Source organism: Rana temporaria, chromosome 9 (assembly GCF_905171775.1).
Source record: "Rana temporaria chromosome 9, aRanTem1.1, whole genome shotgun sequence".
Lineage (NCBI taxonomy): Eukaryota > Metazoa > Chordata > Amphibia > Anura > Ranidae > Rana > Rana temporaria.
The window spans coordinates 103877038-103890958 of NC_053497.1; the positions used below are offsets into that span (position 1 = coordinate 103877038).

General features: G+C 45.8%; 1 protein-coding gene across 10 annotated transcripts in view; it reads right to left on the minus strand.

The window, feature by feature from the left end:
- The window catches only part of LOC120913800 (DAB2 interacting protein), a 628977-nt gene that overhangs the window by 318423 nt on the left and 296633 nt on the right, over positions 1-13921 (minus strand). For 9 of the 10 annotated variants that reach the window (XM_040324026.1, XM_040324033.1, XM_040324025.1 and 6 more), the window contains exon 3: positions 4464-4582. In XM_040324026.1, coding sequence (XP_040179960.1) covers positions 4464-4582 — 119 coding nt within the window. Of the gene's footprint in view, positions 1-4463; positions 4583-4668; positions 4763-13921 lie in introns of those variants that run through there. The other variant, XM_040324030.1, reaches the window with a different exon arrangement.

Consider the following 13921-nt stretch of genomic DNA (forward strand, 5'->3'; position numbering starts at 1 on the left):
TTTATTCTTTAACCGTTTCAACACCAGCATATTTCTTTACTTACAAAAATTTGTGGAAAATGGGAGATCAACTTAAAGTGTCTACTTCCAAAGGGGCATTTTTTTATTGAAGCAACTGTTTTTTCAAAACATTTTGTCTTTTTTCCTTACAGTGGTTCTAAAAGTATTAGGTTTTTTATCTTAATGCATTTTATGCATTAAAATGAAAATAAATAAATGATATATATATATATATATATATATATATATATATATATATATATATATATATATATTTATATATATATATATATATAAAAATGCAGCAGTCCTTCTAGTACTTACCTGAGCCCCATCTTGATACAACGGTCTTGCACAAGAGCCTCTGCTTTGCGGGGACTCTCCCTTCTCATTGGCTGAGACAGCAGCCATTGGCTCCCGCTACTATCAAGGTCAGTGAGCCGAAGAGGAGAAAGGGGGTGGAGCGGAGCAATGGCTTTGTGTCCGAATGAACACACAGAGCAGCGGGTTGGCTCAGGTGCCCCCATAGCAAGCTGCAGGGGGACACTCGGCAGGAGGGAGGGGCCAGGAGCACTGGCAGGGGACCCAACAAGAGGAGGATCTGGGTTGTTCTGTGCAAAACTACTGCACAGAGCAGGTAAGTATAATATGTTTGTTATTTTTAAACAACAAAACACAAGACTTTAATATCACTTAAAAAAAAGTTTTTTTAAAATATGTTATTGAACACCACCAAAATACAGCTCTTTCTGTCTGAATTATATAAAATTCACTTGGGTACAGTGTTGGAAAATTTGCAGGAAAACTGAAAAATGTCCTGGTAATGAAGGGGTACATACAGCTTAAAGAGTTAAGCCTCGTACACACGGGCCAGAATCTCGTCAGGAAAAAAACGTTGTTTTTCCCGACGAGATTCTTGGCAAGAATCTCTTGCCGCCCGAGTGTACAGACTCTCCTTTCAAAAGAACCGCGGTTCTCTTGAAAGGCAAGAACGCATGCATGCATGCGCTCGTCATATTCGATGCCGTCGCCGCCATCTTGCTGCACCCTACCTATGCCTAGGAAGCTACCGCGCATGCGTCAAAGTCATTTCGAGCATGTGCGGGTTTCCACGGCGACAGGTAAGTAATACAGACGTTTGGGTTTTCTCATCGGGAAACAGGCCGACAAGAATCTCAACGAGAAAATAGAGAGCAGGATCTCTATTTTTCACGTTGAGATTCTGGGCAGATTTCCAGATGAGAAACCTCGTACACACGCTCGGTTTACTCAGCAAGAAAGCTCTGCTCTTGCTGGTTCTTGCCGAGAAAACCGAGCGTGTGTACGAGGCTTAACTCCACTTTGGTTGAAAAAATTAATTCTCCCCTGGATGATCTATGTATGTATATTGCAGAGATTTTAACAAAGTTTGTTGCAAATTCCTATTTTTGTTGCAGGGGATCCCCAAAATTTAATAACACAAACAGGAAATTAAATTACATTTCTGGGGGGGCGTTCTGTACTCCATCTGTGTAAAGAACTCCTCCAGGTACCATATTTATTGAATTGCATTTTGCAGAAAATTACAGCGCTGCAGATTGAAAAGGAAAGGTAATTTTTAATAACATTTAATTACAATATGACTTGTGTAACAATTATACATGCTATATTATTTGTTTATATTTGCAATTTTTTCCCCATAAAAGTGGAGATACCCTTTAAAACAGAACTGGTATCTAAAAAAAATAAAAGATGAGTGAGGTTTAGTATCAGAAGAGAGTTACAAATACAGCCAATTAAACATCTACAGTATCTATAACTAGAGTTTTTTTTTTATTGGTTGAACTAGATGGACCTGTGTCTTTTTTCAACCGGACTAACTATGTAACATACAGACTAGAACTCAAGTGGTTAAGGTAAAGGAATAAACACATAATATGCATTTCTGGTACTTGGATTCATTGTTCCCATAATATCTTCTGCTATCATATGTGAAATATGCAGCCAGCAGGCCCAATTCAAAGTTCAAACATGGTGGTCCAAACCCTAGAGAAAAACTTCACGTACTGTACACGTCAGAAACGAAACACAGATAACAATGTACTCTCACACTAAGAATAATTCCACCATGCTGGCGAAGGGTCCATTCATTTAAAACAGCTCAGGACCCAAGGGAAAATGTAACCAACAATGCTTGGGAGTCCTGCTAATCCTCTGGCTTTCTTATAGCCTCTGAGTTGGTGATGCAGAGCAAATGTGCATTACCAGTTCTGCAGTTCATGAATGTGACAGATTCTCAAGGATCAGTATGACACGCAGGGAACTAACATTTTCAGAGGGAGGTTGGCAAATGGAAGCCTCTGTATATCTCCCACGACAGCTAGGTAATTCCACAGATAAAACACATAGTGGTACAGTTTTTTGTGCCTGCCAATAGATCTATACATTCATGTCCATCTTCCAGGGATCCTGCATGCTTTGCTGTATGGCTACATAACACAATGACAACTCTTGGCTGTGATTCTGCAGATTAGACGTACTGCTCGCCCCCTGTCCGAAATATTTATTACATTGCCACAATGACACCATGGACACCTACCTTGTGGTCTCTCTATGTCTTCCCTTTCAGCCCATCAACATTACATATCAGTCACTCCCCCTATAAGACCCATTTCAGCTCTTTCAGCCAACATACACCATCTCATTTTAATGACAGATTTAAAGTGAAGTTATAGTGGCTGTGGCAGGGCTAACAACATCAGACACTGGGCTAGTTGCTGTTGGTTACTGTATACCAAAGAGACCTGGTAATCTCTGGAGGATTTAACCCTTTGTGCTAGTCAGCAGCAGTAGGCTGGCTCCTGGACCAATGCGCAGCCTTTGTAGAGCTGTCTGTGGTTAGCAGGAGCCGCTATTCATGCCAACATCATCCTGCCCTCTTGTTCATATGAATATTCAACATGTACATCAGCAACATAGCGCTGCTTCGATACGCAACTTCCAATTACCTGGCAGCTGGCCGGACCTCTGATTAGAAATGTGCAGGTGACAGAAAGCATAATACTAAAGACATTAATTAGAGCTTGTGGGGGAGAGAGGGATTTTTAATTCCAATATTCTGGCTCCAGTACTAAGTAGATGGGTTACACAGAATCTTTAATTTGATAAGAACAGCAATGATTTCAATGTTTGATAACTCATAGCAACCAGAACTTACCTTACCAATGTCATAAAACATGACAGTCACTATGGTTTACAACACATCGCTTATACGATTAAATAAAACAACGAAATTGAAAGTCAGTCTGTTATTCTAAACAGAGAAAGAGAACAAAACCTGTAGCATGAAATGACCACATATGACAGAGGAGATCCAAGTCAGAAGTGAACAGGTTAATTACTCTAATGACAGTCCCAGGAAATCCACAATTACATATCTCACCATCATACTTGATAAAGCAGTACAAAGTGTGGTGACCCAGAGTAACCAATCTGCAATAATATTTTCACCGACCTGACTATAGTATACAGATATATGACTAGTTGCTACAGGATGCTGCTCTACTAAATGAGCCCACTAGGCTTCAATCTGGCACTTCTCTGTAAACACCAACACAGCAAATTCTCAGCTTGTCCACAGAGCTGACAATCCGCAAATCATGACAATAACACAAGGGACAAACGCAGAGAATTAGAGCCAGAGGAAACCCAACACTGAGATTAAAGTTTTACATTTCAGAGCAATACAATCTTGTAAATGGACCAATATAAAGATATAGCAAGTATGGACAGACGGACTCTACAGTAAAAAAAATAAAAAAATGTTTTTATCATTCCCATTAAAACTCAATAATGCAGAAAACTAAAACATTGGCCTCCAGCTGCTGCAATAAGACACGGCAGCATTTTAGCACAAGGTATTCATTAACATCACATTTGAGCTTTTTCTACAGAAAGATAACATCAGATTTTCCCACACTAAAAATCAATGTTCCCTTTAAGGTGTAATAACTCTCAGGGTAACTTCCCTGGAAATCCGATGGGAATTCTTCTCCAGACTTGAAGTTTTGGGTCACCCCCTGACCATGCTTAGCGCAGCAACCAAGATACCTGTCTTATGGCACTGGATACACTTAGGTTTGACATTCCTGTACATCGCCAATCTGTCACCCCTCCCACACCTGAAAAGTTGCCGTCACACAGATGACATTTACAGTAATTCTATGGGGGGGGGGGGGGGCAGCAGTTACATGGGCTGTGACTGTCGGCTTGTACAGGTAATGGTGAAGGGTAACGGGATGCTCAGAGAAAAGGATTGGTGTGTACCTCAGCCACATATACTGGCACTTCTCTGTTATCCCCAGCTATGGATCCAGGCAGCAGGTGACAGGAACTGATACAATGTGACAAGCTATTGCAGGAAACAAGTCTCCCTACGCAGTTACATTATATTCATTCACACAAGGATGAATCCATCACCTTACCGATCATTGTCGATGCTTCGGAAGCCTGGGATGATGTGGCGGAAGCTGCTGTTTCGGTCGAGCTTCGGTTGGCTCTTTGTCCGTTTGATGGAGCCTTTAAGGCGACGGCTGAGAAAGCCCTGGGGGATGAAAAAGGGTGGCACATTAGACAGAACACAGTCACTGTCCCTTCCCAGTTTAATTTCTATTAGATAGGGTTGCGTACTGTGAACTCCAAGCCCGGGGAAGGGATGCTGTATGTTGTCAGGGTAGCACACAAGCATCCATCTCACATCTGCTGCTCCCAGAGTCTGCGAAGGGCCAGCAACGTCACCACGAGACCTCCCTGAGCCTCTGTTACCATGGCAACCATCCGCTCACTCTGAAATGCTGTCAGACAAGCCAGCCTGGCATACTGCACGGCTCGTTCACAGATCAACAGCTCAATCAGCCCTCTCAGTAAACCCGGGAAAAATGGCGGATGCGGGTCTTCCGCCATCTTCCCGAATCACATGTACGGAGGCTATGGAGAAAACCAGGAGCCTAAAACGACCAGACATATCCTGCTAGTCTCTGATCCCCACTAGAAAAGCAATAGCTGGAAGATGATCAGTTCTGAGGGGTAACAACATTGCTATGGGATTATAGGCAGGATGCCTGGACACACCAAATAACCCGACACCACACCAGAATCCAATAAAAAATTATTTATTAAATAAATAATAAAACACTCCTTTATTACATAACAATAATACCATCATATATATATATTATTTTGGATAAAAACTGGCCGCGGCATAACTATTGGATTTCAGTATAAAACCATTACCTTAAAAACATAAATAACTTCTCAACCAATATTTCCACTTAAAATGCACAACTCAGCCACTACGACTCGAGCTGCAATAAATAACTTAAAAACCATCCAACAATCCCCTTTGAAGCCTCAAAGAGATTTACCCAAATAGCTTTCTGCCGCGACAAGGGAGGGTGGGTGGGGAGCTCCGCTGACGGTCCTTCTTCTGGAACAGCTGGCCCTGGACCCCCTCAGCCAGCTTCTTAAATAGGCCTAAACCCCTGCTCTGGGTTGTACCTAGCTGTCAGATGACCCTAACTGACCTATCAGGTGCCCTTAACAACTTCACTTTTTCCCCAGTAACCCGGCTACCTAGCCCAATCCCTAACATTCCCGCCTAAGGGCCCTACTGACCTATCCTGGCCTATCTTCCTACCCCTAGCAACATCTGCCAACTACCAATCCCCACAGTTCCCGCTCAAAACTTGATCTGAAGGCCTTGAAACTCCCCCTGCCAGGAATCCCATAAGGAAAAGGGGGGCCTTGAAACAGCCTTTTCCCCTTTTCCCTCCATTCTTTGCACTAATTTTACTATGCCAATCCTTGGGGTTAAAACAACACGAGACATGGTGTCGCCCATAGCAACTGATTTCCAGCTGTCATTAATTCAGTCAGAAATACAAATACAGGAACAATGCGGTTGGTTGCTACAGGCAACACAAACCTTTCCTGCAAGCTTTGCATATGGCTTGGTAAAGGGACAGTCAACCCCAAGAGTAACATTTTAGCCACAGAAGGAAACTGGTAGGTTAAACCTTCACCAGTCCTTTATATCCCTCCTTTCCAGTCTCTACAATTTCCATATGCATAACAAACAAGCCAAAACTTCACTAAAAAAGCCAGATATGCCCTTATAATGGAAATTGGGCATAGCCAGAAACCACCAGAGTGACTTCAAGAGTGCTAATTAAGACAGCACTCATTGACTACAATGGGATTTCACATGTCACGCAACTTGGGGTCTCACAAGTCAGATCGCAAGTGGCGGCAGTGTAAACCGAGCCTTAAGGAGTTAATTTACTAAAGGCAAATAGACTGTGCACTTTGCTAAATGCAGTTGTACTGATTGGATAGTGCCACCTCCTATTATATAGTTTGAGTAAATCTAAAAGGAGATTATACAATTTGATTGTATAGAGATTGCACAGTGTATGGGCACCTTTTATATACCTAAAATTAACTAGCTGCACTTTCAGTGCCATTAATTGTCAACGGCATAGCAAACACAGAAGCGAACACACATTTTGCCACGTGAAAAAAATTGTGACAAACAGAGCAGAACGCACAGGAAAAAAAACGTGCAACTGGCAACACGTAAAAATGGCTTATGAGCTATTTTGCCACGTGTAGGGCAGCCCATTGAAATCATATATACTGCGGAAGGGCGGCCCGGCTGCGAAAAACGATGTACCTGTACGTCGTTACGTGCATGAGATACTGTGGGCGCGCACCTGCTGGGAGGAGCGCGAGTCCGGCAAACTCGATTTCCGCCAGCCACCCGCGATTTCGGTACAGAGAGGCAGAATGGGGATCTGCCTATGTAAACTGTCAGGAACCATGAAACAAACAAACTCGGAAAATGCAGTAAAAATCACACCTTTTAATAAAATGGTAAAAATGCTACAACTGGTAAATGTAGTCAAAACATAGCTAAGGTTCGGTAGTCAGAACCAGCCAGGAAATCAGAAAGCCAGATATCAGCGTAGTTGGAGACAGCAGACAGGATCAGAAACTAGAAGGGATGTCAGCCAGGCAAGTCTTCAACAGAAACACAGGAGAGTCTCTAGATATGTTGACCAAGGTGAAGGCAATCGAAAAAATGAACTAGGCAGTTTAACCACTTAACCCCCGGACCATATTGCTGGTCAAAGACCAGAGCACTTTTTGCGATTCGGCACTGCGTCGCTTTAACTGACAATTGCGCAGTCATGCAACGTGTTTTCCAAACAAGCTTTCCTTTGGTGGTATTTGATCATAAATATTCCCCAAAAATATATATAAAAAAAAAAATTTCCTCAGTTTAGGCCGATACGTAGTCTTCTACATATTTTTCGTAAAAAAAAATCGCAATAAGCCTTTATTGATTGATTTGCGCAAAAGTTATAGCGTTTACAAAATAGGGGGTATTTTTATGGCATTATTATTAATATTTTTTTTTTACTAGTAATGGAGGCGATCAGCGATTTTTTTTCAGTACTGCGACATTATGGCGGACACTTAGAACACTTTTAATACATTGTTGGGACCATTGGCATTTTTATAGCGATCAGTGCTATATGTCAGGGACTCACCTCTCAATCCCGGAATCCTTCCAGAGGGTTAAATCAGCGGCGCGCAATCGCGCACCATCGTGTGCCTGTGGTGCGCGCGCGTGCGTTAACGGCGCGCGCAGCGGGGCGCGCGCGTGCGCGCTGACTCCTTGGCGCCAAAACGGCTTTAAATGGACACTGACAGCTCCAGCACATTGCTGTCTGATCTACAGTCTCTGAACGCTGTTACCCTGAAGAAACCTGATTACCTGCTATCACCTATTTGACCCGGCTTGTTTGACCTTCCGCACCTCTCCGATCCTGACCTCGGCTGCTATCGACCTACCTCTGATTGATCCACTGTTGCCTGACCTACCTGCCTGCACTACGACTACTCTCCTGCTTATCCCATCTGAATACCTGAACTCTCTATTGTGATCCGGCTTGTTTTGACCCTGCTTCGGTCTGCTGTCTATTAACCAGCTTGCCTTCTCAGTTGTTGCTGTGAATCTTCTGCCAGTGTCACGGACCCTACTTCCGGTTCCAGCTCCAGTCTACACTTCCAGCAGTGGTCTGCATCTACTCACCTATCAAGCCAGCCGGCACTCCTACCCCGCCAGGCTTCTGAGTCTGCTGTTCCATATCCAGCAGCTCACAAGCCGGAGTTGTAAGAGAGGCCTACTCCTACCACCGGGCTCTGGTTACCAGGTACGTGATACATAACAGTATCAGACAGCCATGTCAGAGCCCTCAGGAGTGGCCCCAGCAATGGAGGAGATTTGTAAACACCTCGCATCTCTCACCCAAGCTGTTAAAAATCTACAGGACGGCTACATGCGACTGGAAGGCCGAGTACAGAATCTGTCCGGAGACGCAACTCCTGAATCTTCCGCCAGATCGTCTTCATCAGCCGCTGCTCCAACTGTAGTGATGCTACCACCCGAACCCAGGGTTCCGATGCCAGAGCGATTCACTGGGGATCGCTCCAAATTCCAGAACTTCCGCAACACCTGCCAATTATATTTTGCTCTCCAACATAGGACTTTCTCTTTAGAAGCCACAAAGGTGGGATTTGTGGTGTCGCTTCTTCAAGGAGAGCCTCTAACCTGGGCGCACCGACTATTGGAGGAAAATGGCACCAACACTGAGACTCTACTTGCTTTCTTTCAGGCCATGGCACAACTCTATGACGATCCTCAGCGAACTGCTACTGCTGAGGCCGCCCTGCTTGCGCTTCAACAAGGCCGCCGAGCCGTTGAGGAGTATGTTTCGGACTTTCGCCGCTGGAGTGCGGACACCCAGTGGAACAGCGCAGCTCTGCGTCACCAATTCCGTTTGGGACTTTCAGAAAACTTAAAGGATGAGTTGGCCCGTATTGGGATTCCTGATACCTTGGAGGACTTAATTGATAAATCCATACAGATTGACCGACGCCTACGAGAGCGACGAGCAGAGCGATCTTCTCATCCAAGTCGCCCTGTATGGGTCACTACTAAAGCACCCCTGCCTGCCTCTCGCTACCAACCACCCGTCCATTCTAGTGCGGCCAGCTCTCCTCCTGATACCTCAGAGCCTATGCAACTTGGGGTCATGCGACCCACTCTGCCTCCAGAAGAACGAACACGTCGTCGGCAGCTAAATTTGTGTCTCTACTGTGGTGAGCCCGGTCATTATGTCGCCAACTGCCCCATCAAGATGCGTAAGTGTCGTTTTTCTGTTCCTGTCAACGTCTCCACTCTCTCAACCAATACAACACACCTTGCTCTTTCTCTGTATTTACAGCTCCCAGGAAGAACGATTCCAGTCAACGCAATCATTGACTCCGGCGCCTGCAGTTGTTTTATTGATGCCACCTTTGCCAGTCTGCACCACATTCCTCTTCGAAAGAAAGACTTCAGGCTTTCAGTTTTCCTGGCCGACGGATCCCACATTAAATCGGGCCAAGTGACCCAAGAAACCCTTCCTCTACCTGCTTCTACTTCCGCTAATCATAGGGAATTATTAATTCTGGATGTAATCTCTTCACCCTTGTTTCCAGTGATCCTTGGCATCCCCTGGCTCCGGGTCCACAACCCCCAGATTAACTGGGTCTCTGGAACTTTACAATTTCCTTCCCAATACTGCCTGGAACACTGCCTTCCTGGATCTTCCAGTTTCTCTCCAACTCTGTTATGTCTGAACACCGACCCCAGTTTATTTCAGTCTGTTCCGGAGCCTTATCATGAGTTCCTCGATGTCTTCAGTAAAAAGGGGGCCGATTCCCTACCTCCTCATCGCCCCTATGATTGCCCGGTAGAATTACTTCCTGGGACCGAGATCCCTTTTGGGCGCATCTTCCCCCTATCCGAGAAGGAACAAGATGCTCTAAAAATCTACATCGACGAGAACCTAAATAAGGGGTTCATTCGTCCATCCACCTCACCAGCAGGTGCTGGTATATTTTTTGTCGCTAAAAAGGATCAGACCCTTCGCCCGTGCATCGTCTATCGAGAGCTCAATAACATCACGGTTAAAAACCGTTATCCATTGCCACTGATACCCGAACTGTTTCAAAAATTAAGGTTCGCTACTATCTTCACTAAACTGGACCTGAGGGGGGCCTACAACCTAATTCGCATCAGGGACGGTGACGAATGGAAAACTGCTTTCCGTACCCGGTATGGTCACTACGAGTATTTAGTCATGCCATTCGGGTTATGCAATGCTCCTGCCACCTTTCAGCATTTCGTCAATGACGTGTTCAGAGACTTTTTAGATATTTTTGTCATCGTCTACCTGGATGATATCCTGGTCTTCTCGGGCTCATTAAATCAACATCGAGAGCATGTCCGGAAGGTTTTGAATCGTCTTCGTCTACACGGTCTATATGCGAAAGCAGAAAAATGTGAATTCGAGTTGCATACCATCCAATTTTTGGGCCTAGTGATCTCCCCGACAGGAATTGAGATGGACCCCAAGAAAGTGTCTGCTATTCTGGACTGGCCGGTGCCCCTGGACAAAAAGGGGGTCCAACGTTTTATAGGCTTTGCGAATTTCTATAGACGTTTTATCAAAGGATTTTCTACCATTGTTGCTCCCATTACACAGCTTACAAAACAAAATTTCCGTTTCCGTTGGAATCCTGAGGCACAAGAAGCCTTCGACACGCTAAAAAGATTCTTCACGACCGCCCCAATTCTCAGCCACCCAAACCCGGCTCTACCCTTCCTCCTTGAGGTAGACGCTTCCGAAGTCGCAGTGGGGGCCGTTCTCTCCCAACGCATGGGAGGCAAAGACCTAATACATCCCGTAGGTTTCTTCTCCCGAAAACTCTCCCCTGCGGAGAAAAACTATGACGTAGGTGATCGTGAGTTATTGGCCATCAAGGCCGCTTTGGAAGAGTGGAGATATTTATTGGAAGGAGCTTCACACCCTGTGCTAATTTATACGGACCATAAAAACTTGGAATATTTAAGATCAGCCAAGCGATTGAAGCCCCGACAGGCTCGGTGGGCACTCTTCTTCTCCCGTTTTTGCTTCCACATCACTTATCGCCCAGGCTCTAAGAATATCAAGCCAGATGCTCTGTCCAGAATGCATGACAACCCAAAAGATACCTCCACTCCTGACACCATCCTACCAGAGAACAGTTTCTTGCTACTGCACACTGACCTACTTTCCCTGCTCCGGAGAGCATCTTCAGACTCTTCCAAACCTCCCAACATTTCTTTAGAATCCCGAGATGGACTATTCTGGAGAGGAAGCCAGATTTTTGTCCCTGAAGACATCCGAGTAGAGGTTCTGAAACACCTCCACGACCATCCAATGGCAGGACATTTTGGGGTTCGTAAGACACTAGAGCTGGTGCGTCGCACCTTTTGGTGGCCTGGATTAGAGAATTTCTGCAAATCATACATCAGCACATGCCCTATTTGTAATCGGAACAAGACACCTCGAAACCAAGCCTGGGGTTTATTGAAACCCTTACCAGTACCCGACAGACCATGGAAAATGGTGGCCATGGATTTCATCGTAGAGCTTCCTTGCTCCGAAGACTGTACTGCAATTTTCGTGATCGTGGACCGTTTGACCAAGATGGCCCATTTCCTCCCTCTAAAGAACACACCTTCTGCCGTTGAGACTGCTCGTGTCTTTATTAAAGAAGTCGTTAGGTTGCATGGGGTACCCTCCAACATAGTATCAGACAGAGGAGTTCAATTTACCTCTCGGTTTTGGAAGGCCCTCTGTGAAATATTACAAATTGAACTCGCTCTTTCTTCAGCATATCACCCCCAGACCAATGGGCAAACTGAACGAACCAATCAGACTCTGGAACAATACATCAGGTGCTTCACTACGTTTTCTCAGAATGATTGGGTCTCTCTGCTACCCCTAGCGGAATTTGCCTACAACAACGCCAGTCATTCTGCCACGGGTCAATCTCCCTTTTTTGCCAATTATGGTTTCAACCTAACTTTTCTACCAGATTTTCTTTCAGAATCTTCAGTACCAGCAGTACAGAATACAGTGGAATTCCTCAAACAGAACACCAAATTACTACAGGAAGCTGTAACCAAGGCCCAGGCTGACAGCAAGAGGTTCTTTGACAAAAAGAGGAAAGGAGAGCTGGATCTGAAAACAGGGGACCAGGTATGGCTTTCTACCAGTAACCTCAGGTTAGCTTGTCCTTCTAAAAAATTGGGACCCAAATTTATGGGACCCTTTCCGGTCAAAAGGAGAATTAACACGGTCTCATATGAACTTTCTTTACCTGATTCTCTTAAAGTGCACCCTGTATTCCATGTCTCTTTATTGAAACCTGCAGCTCCAGATCCCTTCCCTAATAGGGGTACAAGGCCTCCTGAACCAGTTCATGTTGACGGATGCGAGGAATTTGTAGTAGAAGCCATCCTGGATTGTAGAAGGCGACAAGGACAGAACCAATTTTTGATTAAATGGAAAGGCTACGGACCAGAAGAAAACTCCTGGGAACCTGAAAGCAACATCCATGCCAGAAGATTGGTACGTTCATTTTTTCTTGATCATCCTGACAAGATGGCCCGACTAGGCATCCGGAGGCTGCCCCTTGGGGGGGGGCAATGTCAGGGACTCACCTCTCAATCCCGGAATCCTTCCAGAGGGTTAAATCAGCGGCGCGCAATCGCGCACCATCGTGTGCCTGTGGTGCGCGCGCGTGCGTTAACGGCGCGCGCACGGCGGGAGCGCGCGCAGCGGGGCGCGCGCTGACTCCTTGGCGCCAAAACGGCTTTAAATGGACACTGACAGCTCCAGCACATTGCTGTCTGATCTACAGTCTCTGAACGCTGTTACCCTGAAGAAACCTGATTACCTGCTATCACCTATTTGACCCGGCTTGTTTGACCTTCCGCACCTCTCCGATCCTGACCTCGGCTGCTATCGACCTACCTCTGATTGATCCACTGTTGCCTGACCTACCTGCCTGCACTACGACTACTCTCCTGCTTATCCCATCTGAATACCTGAACTCTCTATTGTGATCCGGCTTGTTTTGACCCTGCTTCGGTCTGCTGTCTATTAACCAGCTTGCCTTCTCAGTTGTTGCTGTGAATCTTCTGCCAGTGTCACGGACCCTACTTCCGGTTCCAGCTCCAGTCTACACTTCCAGCAGTGGTCTGCATCTACTCACCTATCAAGCCAGCCGGCACTCCTACCCCGCCAGGCTTCTGAGTCTGCTGTTCCATATCCAGCAGCTCACAAGCCGGAGTTGTAAGAGAGGCCTACTCCTACCACCGGGCTCTGGTTACCAGGTACGTGATACATAACACTATAAAAATGCATTGGATTACTATAAAAATGCCACTGGCAGTGAAGGGCTTAACACTAGGGGGCAGGGAATGGGTTAAGTATGTTCTCTGGGTGTGTTCTAACTGTAAGGGGGGGTGGACTGACATGGGGAAATTACTGATCTTCTGTTCATACATTGTATGAACAGAAGATCAGCATTTCTCTCCCTGACAGGACCGGGAGCTGTGTGTTTACACACACAGCTCTTGGTCCTCGCTCTGTACCGAGCGATCGCGTGTGCCCGGCGGCGATCACGCCCGCCGGGCACGCGCATGGGAGTCGGGGGCGAGCGGGGGGCTCTGGGCGAGGTGACGTATAGCTACGTGCTCTCGCCCAGCAGAGCCGACCTGCCACCATATAACTGCAGTGGCTGGTCGGCAAGCAGTTAAATAGCAAGAAGTGGCTGGCTGTTGGCTTGACTGACGAGCAGAAGTTGATCAACAGGTGAGCCACTGTGGAACGATGAGTACTGGCAATTAACTGACAGCTGAGCACAGAGAAGGAGATCTGCTGTTCCTAGTGATCAGGAACAACGATCTTTGTGTTGTCCCAGTGAGCCCATCCCACAC